Here is a 17,257-nt window from a genome sequence, read left to right on the forward strand (position 1 = left end):
CTGATTTCAAACCGATTAACATGTTCGTGAAACTAGTACTTCAAAAAAGTTCGTTTGAACTGAAAGCTAAGGAGCAACATTTAAACTAATAACGAACAGAAATTATTCCGTGTATGAGGGGGACCACCCCCTCATCAATGCACCTCTCTCTTCACGCTAGATTTTTTTTAGTACTTTTAAAAAAGGTTCATTTGAACTGAAAGCTAAGGAGCAACATTTAAATTTAAAACGAACAGAAATTACTCCGTGTATGAGGCGGACCGCCCCCTCCTCAATACATCTCTATTCACGCTACAGTTTTTTTTAATACTTTTAAAAAAGATTCTAATACTACTTAAATGGCCCTTGTGTTTAAGGAATCATTCTTAAAGAATTGAGACAGAAGGTTAAACTTTAGCGCAAGAAGCGGGGTATTGAGGAGGGGGCTGCCCCCTCCCCTCATATGGTAATAATTTCTGCTCGTTATAAGTTTTAATGCTGCTCCTTACTTTCAGTAGGAAAAATTGTTTTTTATTTAATTTCTGATTGTTTTTCAAATAATCCCAGGAAATTCACCCCCCCCCCCTGTGAAGATTCCTCCGTACGAAGTTCCTCAAACGTAAAATCTTTGCCACTGTCATATTACCCCCGGACAATTCCATCCTGTGAATTCCTCCCACAAAATTTCTTGCTTACGATTCCGCCTAACAAAAATACTCCTTAGCATACTTTCATTTTAAATAAGGTTTGTTCTGACAGTTTTTCAGGTCATGATGGAATCCCCAATCCCGTGTGGAAAATATATCCAGGAAATACCCCCCCCCCCCCATTGAAAATTTTGTCCTATGGAAAATTTCCCAATGGAGAATTTCTCCTGGCAAAAATTCCCCCATGGAAGATTTATCCTGCGGAAAATCTCGCTCCCCTATTTAAAATCCCCAGAGACTTCCAACTCCTCGCACGGGCGAAAATTTCCCCCAACAATTCCCCTGGAGCATCTCCACATATAAAATGGGGTCGCCAACAGGAAAGTAAGACAAATAAAACAAATTTTGTACATGAATTCTGGCAAATTCCCCCTATGTAAAATTTCGCCTTGGAAACTTCAAAATTTTTACACTGTTAAAGATGGGAGCTAGAAAACTCTGTAGAAGAGTTCTCTGATACACTGAAGCTGATGGTGTAATTTTGGATAGGACTCCTTGATTTTTGGGGGATGTTTTCCCCTTTTTTCAAAAAACAAGCAAACTTTACCGGGCTCTTAGCTTTTAATGATAACATTAAACTTTGTAAATTTTATATTTTTTTAAACCAATGTAAAAAAAAAAATTCTTTTGATGTAACTATTGTTATCAAAATTCTGTTTTTTTATAGTTCTGATTACTACAATAGTCAAACAGTTCGTTACCACAGATTTTTTGACAGTTAAATAATTAAGTTGCATGAGAAATCTTCTACTGTCAGTTCACACGAATACATTCAGCCTTGGGCTCACCCTCAACAAACAAAATAACATCGTGCGTCATAAAATAAACAAATCCACGAACGGCGCGAATTGCCGCCAATTAAATGGAAAAAAGAAAAGAGAAAAAATAAATAACATAAAATATAATTAGCAAGAGCTATTATTATTTAAACCTAACGAATGTCTTTTTGGGCTTTTTTAAAGTAACCAAGAGCATAGGAATCCCGAACAAACAATTTGTGGAAAAGAACTGTAAGTAAAAAGCGACTTTGCCCAATATTAACCGAAACACTAAAAAAAAGGAATTTTGATAACAACTAATTTATAAAAGATTAGCTTTTAACGATGATTCCAATTACGGATATAAATTCATTAATCTAGATGTTATACATCAACCGCTTCGAACTCGAGAAAGTTTGCCTGATTTTGGGAAAAAGGCGAAACGTCCCAAAAAAATCAAGTGATTTTGAAAATGAAGTGATCTTGAAAATGACGCCATTTGATACAGTATATTAGGCAACCCTACTATAGAGGTTCGAACTCTTACCTACAAAAATGTAGAATTCAGCATTTTTGCCAGAACACATCACGGATGTGTGTTCATTTTTATCTTTTTGATCTGTTCCTTAGGGGCGATCGTATCGAACCAATTGTCCTAGAGTATCAGAAGAGGGCTCACTTGAACGGATTAATTAAAAGCTCTAGTGCCATTTTTAAGTGACCTAAAAAATTTTGCCACCGGAAGGTGGCGTTTTTGCCATTTTGTGGCACCAAGCTGAAGGCTGGCATTTTCGATGGGCCACAGATATGGCAACTTATAAAGGACTCAAAGTTAGAAAACTTATTGAACACACCAGAGTACGCCGCGAGGAAATCTGGTTTGCAGGTGGCGAACAACTTACTGGGGAATACGAATGCAGCAAACCACGCCATACCCATCAGCAGCATGATAGAAGGTTTCCAAAAACATGGTTGGTTGATCAGTATAAAGATACATTTCCTGTTCTCACACATGGAGAAGTTTCCTGAAAACCTTGGGGCAATGAGCGACAAGCAGGGAAAAAAGCTCCATCAGGACATGCACCAAATGAAGGATATGTAACAGGGAAGTTGGGATACAGTCAAGATAGTGGACTACTGCTGACCGATGAAGAGAGACAACCCAGCAGCTGCTTAGACACAGAAATCAAAGAAACGCTGATTTATCCAGTGAAATTTAAAATTTTGTGCCATGTAACACTCAGTCTTTTCCTAACATTATGAATTATGCTTAACAAAATTGATGGAGTAAATAAAAACTGAATTGGGACACGTTTACTGATATTTCTTGAGGAAACAGGAAAAATCGTCAGGGATATCTCATCTGCTGATCTGCAGAATTTTCTTTTTTTTCTTTTTACCCAAAATAGATTTTTAAAAATTTCTGTAGCAAAAAATCCAGATCTGACCGAGCAAAACCAAGGTAACTTTTAGACTCGGAACATCAAATTTAGTCTGATTCAGCTGGAAAATCCTGGAAAATTTTCACAAAATATTTTTCTGTTTCCCAGTGTCGACATTTTGAAGATGAAGGGTGAAGGATCTCCAAAGATTGACTTGAATAGGGGACCAAAAAAGTAGATTGTCCCCGAATCGAGTGTGAAGGGTTTATTGAGAAGGATTTAAAGGAAACTGAAACTGCGTGAGAAGGCTTAAAGAGTGATGATCTGAACAGATTTCAGTGGAGGAGAAGTGTGCACAGCTGTATTTACCTCAGGTGGCTTGCTGCTGCAGTGAATACTTAGTAGTAGTAGCCATAGTTTCTTTCTCCATTCAAGCATACAAGTCGACATTTATTCCATAGGAATTATTATCTTGAGGGAGTATCCATTAAAGTGCCGAGAAAGGTCAATTTCAGATGCCTCAACACCTCTTGGTATATAAAGCTTAACATTTAAAAGAAAAATTTCTGATTATGAAGAATTAGGCTTGTACCTATGTTAACTTGGAAATCTCCCCTTCACTCCGTTTAAAACTGTACTTCTAATACTCTTTTAATCTAATTTTTGTTAGGGTGGGGACCTGTTTAAAACTGGGAAACAAATGCATGGCTTGTTTTCAGGTGGTTTTCATTTAGTGTGATTTATTCTATTAATTTTTTTATAACTAGAGTGTGGGCGTTGTATCCCTGCCCTCTCTACCCCAAATAAGGTCCCCCCATGTGACTTTAAATTTTACAAGCACTTTTCAGGAAGGTTGTATTCTAGCTCATGACCGTTATTTGACCCCATCCCCCTTAAAGTGCAGCCTTGATCATCAATTGCAACTAGCCGAACAATTTTGAAGATAAATTGAACTACGTTAAGGTTAGTTTTGGAAACCGGAACATATAAAAAAAGTTAAATATATTCTTTAAAGCATAAAATTATATTCAGAAAAATGTAATGGAAATACAAGCTCTCACTTTTTTCTGTATTGTATTTTCGAATTTAATCCGGTTTATTTTTCTGAATGTTAGGCTGTTTTATTCCATTGACCTTCAACATTTTGAATTTTAGCCTTTACGCTTCATGTCCCCCCGCCCTCTCTTCTCAGGATTTATGTTTACTGCGTGGAGAATGGAACACATTTCAATTTATAAGCTAACACTGCAGTTCAATCAGGTTTTACTGGCTTTAGTATCTTGTTTAAGTTAATTCAAAGCTCAGAGGAAAATATAAAATTCTTAATGTCTGAAAGGATACCTTTAAAGTTTCCCTTTAAAATGGAAGGATCTTTTCATAGAATTGTTTACACGTCCAGAATGTTGGATAAGAAATGGAATCCCGTGAAAGAAAAACCCCATATTAATTTAAAAAAAAACTGCTGCATCCTTGTTTAAGTTTAAAACCTCCACATTTTCAACTTCAACTCCTACGACTGTTGAAACTCTTTTCAACTCCATTTTATCATGCTTGATTTCACGGTATGTGATTCAGAAATGACTGTTAAAAGTCTCAGATGAACGATTTTTTCAAGTATTTATCACTACTTTCTCAAAGGATCAGAAAAAAAATTGAATTTCATCAGAAAGGTCTAAAAAAAAAATCATAAAAGTGATAAGACACAAAATTGTGACGGGAAAGTTGTTTATCTAATCCAAGGAAACTAAAAATCCTGTGCAAAATACCCAGAGAAATTTCAATTTCCAGAAAAATTGCCTAAGAATTTTTCTAGGTACCCGGCTGATCGACTGTATTTGGAACAGTAAGCTGTATGAAAAGTGTTGTTCAATCCCGGTTTCTAGGGCTATAATGAAAGATAGTTTGAGATGGCTGGGACACGTTCTGCGGCTGAAGGATAACAAATTGCCAAAGATAGTCCTTTTCAGCCAACTTTTTAGGGCTAAACGAAACCAGGTAGTCCGCGGTTGGGGTTGGAAGATGTCATAAAGAAAGATTTAAATGAAGTTGGAACTTCTTATGAGGGTGTAGAGAAGAAGGCTTTGAATAGATTGGGATGGAGGAAGGGCGTGCATGGCTATGTTGGCCTTAGGTAAACAGTGCGGTTAGAGCTGCAGTGAGTTTTTAGTAGTAGTAGTGGTACTAGTCTTTATCTTGCCTTACATTTAACTTTAATTTTTTATTTTCAGTCTCTTTCTCATCTCTTTTTCCACATCTTTTTTTCTCTCCATCCATCCATCAATCCATTTTACTTTTTCCTTCCTTTTACTTTTTCTCTTTTATCTTACATTTACCTTAACATTTTACCGTCTCTTTTTTATCTCTTTTGCCATGCCTTTTTTCTCTCTTTCTCCACCCATCCATCTCTCTTTTTCAAAGCTTTAACTTTTCTCTTTTATCATGTCCAAAATATGCAACTGCTTTTATATAGTCTAAGTAGGAACTACTCAATGAGAGGACAGGAGAAATATCCCCCTCCTATATTGAAAAAAGGACGCTATTTCAGGACAGTTTCGATAACTTAGGCCCACAGGGATAATCTTCCGAGGTTGCAGGTTCCTCCTCCTTCCCTCGAAAAGAATAGCATAGATATACGCTTGTCAGTAATATACTATTCTTTTTATTTCACTTTTTTAATTTTTGTTGTTAGATAAGATACTTAATTTCAAAAAAATGTCTATCACAAGCCCCAAGGACCGAACCCGCTTTTCGGAGTCATAAAACCAAAAAAAAAAAAAAAAAAATTATAAAAATAGCACAACAACTAAAAAACTGGCTAAACAATGCCAAAAACAACAAAATCAGTAAGACAAAGCCATCCATTAATAAAAAAAAAACTAAGCGGCAAAGTTAAAAAGGTAAAAAACTAAAACAAAACTAAAAACAGTGAGATAAAATGACCGTTGAAAAGGTTTAAACGAGAACATATAAACAAGGGTGAGGGAACAAAGAATCAAACGAACATGAAAGTTGGCTACCACCAGTACCAAAGAAAAAAAAAAGGAAAACTAGTGGTTTATCTTATCAGTAATAAAGGGACGATATTTTTTCAGGTAGAGCAACGGATGGGGGAAATAGGAACGGGTTGAGATACAGTACGTGGCATGCGGTGTCTGGATGGGGAGTGTCTTTTGGAGAAAATGTTTTCCGTGGTTTATTATTGCATTTTTTGCAAAACGGAGGCACAACGTTCCTCTCCTGTGCTCAAGAGTTTCCAGCTTGGTCTTTTTGGAAGGAGCGAGTATGGTACCTTAGCTTCTTTAAAAATTATTCTCAGGTCTCCTTTTTGAATGGATTCAATTTTTACTGATTCATCACAGAAGATACCAAAAGAAGTATAGATCCTTAAAGAATGGGAAGGGTGACGTTAAATTTATTCGAGAGCTTAAGGAGAGACATGGACGCATTAGCTTTAAGAACAATGCTTTAGCTTTATTGCTATTTCGATATTGTTTTCTTAACCTTGCTAATGTAGAATTTTCAAAACCCTATTAACTAAGAAAAATTTGATTAAGAGTAAGAATACTGGATCGTTTTGCAGATTAAGAGATCGTTTTTTCAGTGTGTCTGAACTCACCATTGTGTATAAAACCTACTTATATGCTAGTTTAATAAAATCAGTTTTATATTAGCAAAATCAAATTCTTATATTTAGTTTAAAACCTAGATAAAAATGTATCAAAATAAAACCTCAACCGATATTCTGAACCTGTAGTTCTGTTTTCTAATTAGTAAAAAATAATAATCGTAAATAATAACAATAACATATTTGAACCCTCTATACATACAAAAATGCACTTAGAGGAGTATGGAGAAAGAAACATTCATAATACAAAATACTTGTCATCGCAAACACTAAAAAATACACTAACAATGACTCACAAACGACTAATACAACCCAACGGAAATTCTACGAATGATATAGATCGCTGTCTGAATCTACCTTCAAATTCCCTTTTCTCCTTCTGTCTCTCTCTTTTTTTTTTGTGTTTGTGCTGTTGTATTGGTGATTTCTCTTTTCATAATATGTTACGGTGAAAGACTGAAATCTGGTGAATGTCGAAACTCACCGATGAAAGTCCGAAATAAGGATTTTTAACAAAATATTTTGGAGATTACACCAAGCCTCTATGTGTTTGTTGACCAGTCAGCTTTGTCAGTCCCATGCAAGGTGACATATTATGACATATGACATGTCATATTGTCATATTATATGACATGTCAGTCACATAATGGTGATATATTAGGTTCGGTTATAAATCTCAGAAATGGGTTAAAAATTAGGTTCGAATTTCAGAAACATAAACCTCAGAAATGTTCAACATTCACCATTAGTGCGTGGTCAATGTCAACATACTTGTCCGAAATACTTGTTAAATATCCTTAATTCAGACTTTTACCGATGAATGTCGACATTTGTCAGATTTCGGTCTTTCACCATAACATATAATTATTAAAAGCAAAAAGATGCATGACAAACCAGCAAACAGTGGGAAAGATACGCACTGGTTATTCTTATCGTTCTTGAAGTCTTGCATCAAAGTGACTGATTCAGAAGCATTATTACAGCATCTGAAATAGAATGAATGAATGAATGATTAAAGCACCTGAAATAGAATGAATGAATGAATGAATAATTACAGCACCTGAAATAGAATGAATGAATGAATGTATTTTATAACCCATCAATAACACAAAGGCATGGCGATGGAGTATCAAAAAGAAGAAAAAAGGAAAAGAAAGACACATTCAAACATAGGACAAATATATACAAAATAAAAACACGAATAAACTAGACTTTTCAAAAAAGTAAACCACTCCAAGGTTGGCAAACTTCTTTTGACGACAAATTTACATATAAATTGAAATAAAAATAGAATAGAAGTAAAACCTACAAATTGCATCAAGATTGTCAAAAATATTACCAGTATTATTACTCAGAAGCTATTTTCTTTATGAAAGAGACTTTTTCTGTGCTGCAAGGTTGGGCTATTTCCCGTCAATTGGGCTATTAAATTTTTAGTTTCGCGGGGCAAGTGACTAAAAACCTGCGGGGTGGGTTTTTGGGGTATAATGTTTCAAATCTCGCTACTTTTGGGCTAGAAATTGAATTCACTTGAAACCAAAACAAAAATCCTATTTGTTATATCTATTTGGTCATTTACCTTCTTTGGAGTCTTGGACCATAATATAATTATTAAATAAAAAAAAATTTTTTTTTAACTGCAAGTAAGGAGTGGCATTAAAACTTAAAAAGAACAGAAATTATTCCGTATATGAAAGGGATTGTTCCCTCCTCAACGCCCCGCTCTTTACGCTAAAGCTTTTAAGTGTTTTAAAGAATAGAGTTGTGAGAAAGATTCAAACTTTAGCGTGAAGATATATATATATATATATATATATATATATATATATATATATATATATATATATATATATATATATATATATATATATATATATACTAGCTGTTGGGGTGGCGCTTCACGCCACCCCAACACCTAGTTGGTGGGGGCGCTTCGCGCCCCCCCCAAGCCCCCCGCACGCGTAGGTCGTTACGCGCCATATTAGTTACGCGCCATTGTAGTTGTGTCCCTGTGTCCCACCTGTGAATAGAGATATATATATATATATATATATATATATATATATATATATATATATATATATATATATATATATATATATATATATATATATATATATATATGTTTTTAACTACGTAAAACATGCGAATATACAACATTCTTCGCTGTCCCATTGTCTGTGCAATATAAATAGATTGTCAGGTTTACTGACTCTTGAACTTGCAACATTTGTGTCCCGGTGTCCCAGTTTGTAATTTCTCTTTGAGTGTCCCGGTCGTCATTTATATTCCCTGTGTCCCGGTCGTCATTTGTGTCCCGGTCTGTAATTTCTATTTAAACAATCCCTGTGTCCCGGCCGTCATTTATATATGTGCCCCTCGCGTCCCCGTTGTAGTTGTGTCCCTGTGTCCTACCTGTGAATAGAGATATATATATATATATATATATATATATATATATATATATATATATGTTTTTAACTACGTAAAACATGCGAATATACAACATTCTTCGCTGTCCCATTGTCTGTCCATATAAATAGATTGTCAGGTTTACTGACTCTTGAACATGCAACATTTGTGTCCCGGTGTCCCAGTTTGTAATTTCTCTTTGAGTGTCCCGGTCGTCATTTATATTCCCTGTGTCCCGGTCGTCATTTGTGTCCCGGTCTGTAATTTCTATTTAAACAATCCCTGTGTCCCGGTCGTCATTTATATATGTGCCCCCCGCGTCCCCGTTGTAGTTGTGTCCCTGTGTCCCGGTCGTCATTTATATTCTTTGTGTCCCGGTCGTGATTTGTGTCTGGGTGTCCCAGTCTGTAATTTCTCTTTGAGGTTCCCGGCCGTCTTTTATATTCCCTGTGTCCCGGTTGTCATTTGTGTCCCGGTATGTAATTTCATCAGTTGACAAACATGACGTCAGTCAACAAACAACTTCATGACGCATACAGCTCAATCCTTATAATGACGTCAGTCGACAAACATGACGTCACTCGACACACACACACACACACACACACACACACAGACAACTTATTTATATATATATATATATATATATATATATATATATATATATATATATATATATATATATATATATATATATATAAATATATATATATATATATATATATATATATAGCTTTTGTAGAGCGCGTGCTGAGTGTTATGAATTGTGTAAAAACAAAATCCACAAAAAAATGGGTTTCCAGTTGCTTTTGTCCATCTTAGTTATAAGAGGATCTTTTTCTGGGCGAGGAATATCTTTCCAAACCTTTGTTCCATCAAGATCCATGTTTCAGAGGTTTATTAATTCGATATATAAGTTTGAGGAAAACAATGAATCAAGTGATATCGAAGAAATGGGAGCTTTTGAGGTCTTGAATATAACTTGGTCATTTTCTAGATCCTTTTGAAATTTCCTAAGTTTACACCTATTTTAGCCTTGAATAACAATAAACCTTTCTGTAATCCTGGTTTCAGTCTGATTTTCTTTTAATCTAAGTTTTGAACATAACGAATAAAGAATGAATACCTGTTAATACATAATAATTAAGTACATACATCTCAAGGATTAAATAGGCTGATAGGACGAAATTGAAACTTGAAACGAACAAAATTATTATCCATCCACTTGTGCCGTCATAAAATTGACTAACGCTTTACTGAAAGCGAAAAACAATGGAATAAAGGTTGTTCTCTCACTGCTAGAAAAAACAGCCACTTAGTGGGCAGTACCTATTATCAATTATCGCCCCTGAGCCCATGGAGCATATAAATCTGGTAAATTTACCGGTGATATGCAAAAGCTTGGAACAAAACAATGCAGAGGTGAATTTTCTGTTTGTTACTAAGTATACTTTTCAGTTTCTATAGCACTGTTTTTCAATAAGATTATGCTATAAGCTGGACTGGTTTCTTTGCCTAGTTCTTTAAACTATTTCCATGTAGTGCTTCTAACTGTCTGGGAACAAATTTAATTTCATATTCTGAGATAATCAGGGGATAGCAGTGTGTAACGTTGCTTCTTTTCTTCTTGAAAGAATAGAGCTTTGGTAACATTCTAGATGAGGGGCTTTTTGTTGTCTTGAAAAATCCTTGCATTGGGAAATTGGAACTTTCAGGGGTGAATTTGGAGCCTTCGCTGCCGCAAGGGTAGTTTCTAGCTCTTGTCTCTTCTCCTTCCAAAATTGTAGGGCTTATTTTGTTCTCTCTAGGATTTATTTGAAATTTATAAGCTTATTGCATTTGATTTTTTGTAATTTTTTTGCCTTTTTTGCTGTTATATATCTTTTGTTTTTAGTAAAGCACTAGTCTATTTTACAGTGGCATACGTGGAGGGGTGGTCATTTTTCTTACAGGGCTTTTAATTTGCTTTTGACCTACACTTCATACTAATATGTAGTTTATCTGATATGCCGATTGTATTTCATCGTTTTACTCATAACATAGCTATAATAGGGCGTAATAAGGTTATAATAACAATCGCTATTTTTGGGCTAGCGATCGCGTCGGTTTGGGCTATACGTTTTGTCAAAAACCTGGCAACTATGGACCTTTTTAGCCACAAAAAGAACATTTTATTTTTTACAATTACAGGCTAAAAGTCTATATATAAAGGTTTTTTCAGTGAATACATTGACATTCTTTCTTAACCAAAAGGATTTAAATTGTCAGACGTTACTTTTAAAAACCAAACTTGATTAGAAACTAATAAAAATACGAAACTTGTTTCTTTCTTAATAAAAGCTCTGCTGAGCTCAAGTTACTAACTTCTCCCGAGATATTCTATTCGTCATGTTTTAGTTTTAATCTCTTTCAGTTTAATGAACTTTACATCATAATTGTTCCAACAAATAAACAATATATCAGTAGCAGTAATTTATTATAAATATAGGGATACTATAATTCAGAAAAAGTTAGCAACATGATTTTTTTTTTTTTTTTTACAATTGAAAATACAACCAGTATTGTAGCTCAGTACCAGCTTTATCTTACAGGGCAAAGATACAACTAAAATAGTATTAAATAACTGGAAATATATTTTATTCTTATTGTTCTTGAGGTCCCGTATAAAAGAGACTGATGACCCTATTAAGCATTATAATCAAAACCACAGTGCAAACAATAGTAGAAAAAAAGGCAGTTAATAGCCCATATAGAAAAAGTGCACCATATAGAAGTATATTATAAGCATAAAATTATATAGGAATATAAAGAAGTAGTGAAAAAAAGACTTTTTCTGGTCTTGGAACCTCGTAACTTGCTATTGTATATGTAACTAGTTCTTTCAAGTTGGATAGCAGCAACAACTTTCCAAAACTTACTATCATATCTGTAAAAAGTGCTTTCAAGTTGCATAGTTTCATCAACTTTCCAAAGCTCGTAACGTATTACAGTATTTGTAACAAGTACTTTCAAGCTGAATAGTTGCATCAACTTTCCAAAGTTCATAACTTACTATCATATCTGTAAGAAACATTTTAAATAACAGTTCGAATAGAGATAAATCCTTTTATTAGACATTGCAAAAACATAAAAAAAACACTGGATATTTCGATCACATATACAGTGATCTTCATCAGCAGAAACATTCGAATTTTAGTTGCAGCAGAAACACACAAAAATACTCTGTATTTATGCTGATGACGATCACTGTATGTGTGATCGATACATAAAGTATATTTTTTAATTGTTTTTTCACTATCTAATAAAAAGATTTAGTCCTATTCGAACTGTTATTTACTGGCATGGAAAGGCTGCGTGGTCATGAGAATTACCCAAGAAGTGCTTTCAAGTTGCATAGTTGCATCAGCTTTCCAAAGCTCGTAACTTATTACTGTATCTGTAACAAGTACTTTCAAGTTGCATAGTTGAATCAACTTTTCGAAAGTTCGTGACTTTCAACTGTATCTGTCATAAATGGTTTTACGTAGCATATTATCAACAGCTTGGTTTATTAATAAGACCTCTTAAAGTAAAGAATAAAAAAAACGGTTATAACTGAAAAATAAAACTGAAACAAATAACAAATATGTTGTTCTGCCTTTTCAAGAATAATTCTTATTCTTAAGATGAAAAAAATAAGAGAAAATCAAATATACAGTTATTCTTATCTTTCTTGAAGTTGTGTATCGAAATGAAGATTCAAAAACACTATTGGGACACGTGGAACAGAAGAAATAGAATCAAAACAAATAATTTGTTATTCTTGCAGTTTCTGAGCTCCTGTATCGAAGCGAATGATACAAAAAACTACTGCGGCACCTAAGATAGAAAAATAGAAGAAAAACAAGCAATTAGTTGAAATAAGCAAAAGTTATTGTTGAGTCGCAATACTATTTCTGTTTCCAATAGTTTAAAAAAACAAAAAAATTGACGAGCTCAAGTTACTGGCTTCTTTTAAAGTATTATATTCTAACATTATTGAAAAATTACTGCAACTGGTATTATATTCTTATACAAAAAAAAACATACACCTGACTACACATGAGTTAAAAAAAGTGTATTGTGTCAAGGTTGTTGAAAATATAATGAATTTTGTAACTCAGTTGCAATTTTCTACAATAGGATAAAGATAAAACAATAGAACAAAGATATCAGCGAGATATCGGGCACCCTCACCCAGGGGCCATAAAAACAGGCAGAAGAGGAAGACAGTCCCTCGAATGTACACTCAGCAGGGCCCACAGGCGCTTGGACACATCTCGTGAGCAACAAACCTTCTCCAAGGAATGGGTTAAATTGCTTGGTGACACAGAACACCATCCTATGAGGATTTTCTAAATGATGACGACTGCGGCAGGGCGTAAGATACAGATCTATGGACAGCGGCCTCTGCAAGGGGCTGTTTCGACTCTGTCGAGTACCCGCAAGACTGGAGACCCTGCGATCAGCTTTATTCCCACTTGAAGAGTGCCACACCTCAGAGAAATTATAGCCTAGTAAATGACATAGCATTCGACGGGATTCTGATTAATGGATAGTTCTTATGGGCTTGGTCTGTTTCGGTGGGCGTTTTTGGGCTGACAACCTCTTCTTAGCTAATCTATCTACTATGGGTTGCCTCCCCGTAGAAGCATAATATTTCTAGGCTTGAAAATATAGTGAGTCGGAGACAATAGACTTGAGAATATCTGTGCAGGATTTCGACTCTTGTTGATAGAAGAGCAACGCCAAGTGTTAAAAATTATGTTGTAGCCAAGATGGTCCCAGGATTGCGCAAACCCTCCATTCAACTGGAGGTCTCCAGGGACTTTTTGCTGTCCAGTTCTAAGCCGGCTTAAGCACTTCGGTGTAGACCTGAAAAGATGTGCTGATCCCATGGGGGGCATCAAAAAGTGCAGAGTATCAGTCCTAGTAGTATGTGCCCCTTTAGAACCAACTAAGAGAGATAGTAGTGACTCAGATGGATTTTAGTAGAACAAATAGGGTCCCAGGTATAAATGTGGTGTTTTTAAAAGGAGATTTTAACTTCAAGGTCGGTAGAAAAATAGGGTACAGATGGTATCCTAGCCTAGGTAAATTAGGCGTAGGAAAAGAAAACAGTAATGACTGCAGACTGCTGCAATTTCGTAGGTATAACAATCTAGTTATAATTAATACGGTATTTGATCATAAATGGCCCATAGTTTAACACGGTACTCACACGATGGCATGACAGCTAACTTTATTGATTATATTATTGTAAACAGAAGACTGGTCAGATCAATACAAGATACTAGGGTATATAGGAATGCTGTTATTGATGTTAAAAGGGAAACTCACAATCTAGTAGTGACTAGGGCTACCTTAAAGGTGAAGTTTAGGAGGGGTTAACTACCTTCCGGGAAGCTATGACGTTAGTAGACTCCAGGATACGACTTTAAGAGAGAATTTCCAGGAAAAACTAAATACTAAAAATTTGATAATAGTTTACAATTTGACAATAAGAAAGACAGATGGAAGAATTTTAGGAAAATGATTTGTGGTTTTGCTGATGGTGTCTTTGGGAAGAAAGTTAGGGACGCAACTAGGAATATAAGTGAAAATGCCTTATGTTTAATAGAGAGGAGAAGGGGCTTGTACAAGATTTATTTGAGTGATACATCATATGAAATACAGACGAATGTAAAAAAGTGGGAAAAGCATTGAAATATGAACTAAGGAGGTGTGAAGTGGAGGCCATGGATAAAATGGCTAAGGATCTGGAAAATGCAGCTAGACGGCCAATAGTAACATATTGTACTGGCATGTTAATAAATTGAGAGGGAGTAGTCAATCTGGTTTTGTCCCAGTTAGAGATAGGAACGGGGCCACAATTAGTGACAAGGAAAGAGTTAACGAGAGATGGGCAGAACATTTTGAGAATGTGCTAAACCGAGATAGAGTGTCTGGAAAAGACATAGAGGAGAATGAAAAAGTTTCGTGACACTTTGGACGTGAAGGAGTCTTGTGAGGAGGAATTACTGAATGTACTAAAAGGATTAAAAATAATTAGGCTCCACGTGCTGTTAGTGTGGTAAATGATCTTCTTAAATATGGTGGCTACGAGGCTAAAAATAAGTTACTGAAGTTTATGAATATTGTTTTTGAAAAAGCAGAAACACCTAACAATGTTGGGAAAACCCTAATCAAGACCCTTGTATAAGAACCTGGTTTCTGTGGGTAGCAAATTACATAGTGTGATGAGACTTTTTAGACGTGGAGATGCTGTAGACAAAAGTTTTAAGACAAGAACAGTGCGGTTTTAGAAAAAGAAGAAGATAGTTTGGAAGAGGATAGAATAGGAAGAAGATAGCTTGGAAGAGGATAGAAGAGGAAGAAGTTTTACGAGAAGAACGGTGCAGTTTTAGGAAGAGTAGAAGATATGTTGACCGAATTTTCGCTCTAAGGTTAATAATTCAGAAGTGCAGTCAGGGCTGAAGCACTTCGGACCTGAGAAAGACCTGAGAAGATGTGCTGATCTCCGTCTTGCACTAGTTCTAGGACCATTAACCTAAGGTTAATAATTCAGAAGTGCCTGGGTTATCAGACACCTTTAGTCCACAGTTTTATAGATTGTCAGCAAGCATTCGATTCAGCTGATAAAAGAGCTTTAGCGACAGCACTATCCTTGCATGGTATACCAGACAAACACATTAAAGCGATTAGTGCTATGTGCAATAATAACACTGCTGCAGTTAAGTTAGGAAATCAGGCTTGCAGCTGGTTTCGTATTAAATCAGGCATTAGGTAGGGTTGTGCTCTATACCCCTTTATATGGTTCATTTTGATGGACATTGTCAATCGGGTAGATGGCGCTGTTGCGCTAGCACAGCTGCAGAGCCCATCTACCAAGTTTAGCTTAATAGTGCCCAATTTATGTGTGCTGGTTCGTCAATGGCGTGACCAGTTAAAGCAGTGGCTATCCTGACAGTTTTCTGTGCAATCAATATGCAAATTAAGTACAGGAAAGATACTTTATTTGACCTTTCTTCACCCCTGTATACGGTGGCGCCATCTACCTTTTTGAACTTGGTGACTTTTAATAATTTTTTAGATGTCAGCACTGTTCACAGCAGAGCTTCCCTCGTGGAACCGAGTAACTTGTCCGCTCTAAGTGACACCCACGCCAATGTAGGCAGACCGACTGAATCGAGTCTCACAGACCTACCCGTAATCGTACGCTTCGACAGTTTGCCCGTTAACGACTATGCCAATGAGCCGCCTCCCATCATAAGACCTGTTACTTTCAACGCTCGTCGTGGCCTTCCTAACTTCCTCGTTTGCAACACCAGATCGCTGTGCTACAAAACAGAAGATTTTGAAGCTGTTATTCGCCACTGTTATTTTCTTTTTTTTGTGTTAGTTTGTTATTTAGCATAGTGAAGCAACGCAAATTAGCTGTTACCTACGATGTTGTTTAAATAAACCTCTCTCTCTCTCTCGCTTCTCTCTCTCTCTCTCTCTCTCTCTCTCTCTCTCTCTCTCTCTCTCTCTCTCTCTCTCTCTCTCTCTCTCTCTCTCTCTCTCTCTCTCTCTCTCTCTCTCTCTCTCTCTCTCTCTCTCTTAAGGAGCACAGCAAAGGCAATGGGACACCATGGAATAAAATGGGCAGGAAAAACTCTCCTAGACTTGGATTATGCTAATGATTTAAGCATCCTAGAGGAAAGTGTGAGCAAAATGAATGAATTTTTAGAGGTTTTGCGAGTTCCGGGGTCTAGAATAGGTTTGAAAATTACTGTTAAGAAGACTAGATCGCTAAGGCTAGGAATAAGTAAAGATGAAAAGGCGACGTTGAGTAACGAAAAGATTATTATTAAAGACCGAAGATGTTAAAAGTAGAATAGACAAAGTTCAGGATTTTTTTTTAACAGTCGAAAAAAGTTTAGCAGAATAGGAAGATAAGTCAAGGAGCCAAGATTAGAATATTGGAGGCTACAGTGATGACAGTGACCAAATATGGTTCTGAAGCATGGGCGCTCAAAAAACGGAAGAAAACTTACCAGACATTTTTTTTTTCCAGAAAAATTGCCAACGTATTGTTTTGGGCACCCGACTAACCGACAGCATTTCAAACAGAAGACGGTGCAAAAAGTGTGGTTCGATCCCGATTTCTCGGGCTATAGTGAGAGAAAGGTTGAGATGCCTAGGCCAAGTTCTACAGATTAAGGATAACAGATTGCCAAAGATTGTCTTTTTCGGCCAATCATCTAGGGCTAAACAGAAAGCTGGTCGTCCACAGCTGGGGTGGGAGGATGTCGTAAAGAAATATTTAAGGGAAATACAAACTTCAGGGAGGATGTACAGAGGGAACTTTGAATAGATTGGGATGGAAGAAGA

General features: G+C 35.9%; 1 protein-coding gene across 2 annotated transcripts in view; it reads right to left on the reverse strand.

The window, feature by feature from the left end:
* LOC136041207 (zinc finger protein ZFP2-like) overlaps positions 1–17,257 on the reverse strand; it is a gene marked incomplete at its 3' end in the record, with an annotated part of 100,807 nt that overhangs the window by 15,585 nt on the left and 67,965 nt on the right. For both annotated transcript variants that reach the window (XM_065725785.1, XM_065725784.1), the window contains 1 exon segment: positions 7,372–7,437. In XM_065725785.1, coding sequence (XP_065581857.1) covers positions 7,372–7,437 — 66 coding nt within the window.

The sequence above is a fragment of the Artemia franciscana genome, unplaced genomic scaffold (assembly GCF_032884065.1).
Source record: "Artemia franciscana unplaced genomic scaffold, ASM3288406v1 PGA_scaffold_1179, whole genome shotgun sequence".
In the NCBI taxonomy this organism is placed as follows: Eukaryota; Metazoa; Arthropoda; class Branchiopoda; order Anostraca; family Artemiidae; genus Artemia; species Artemia franciscana.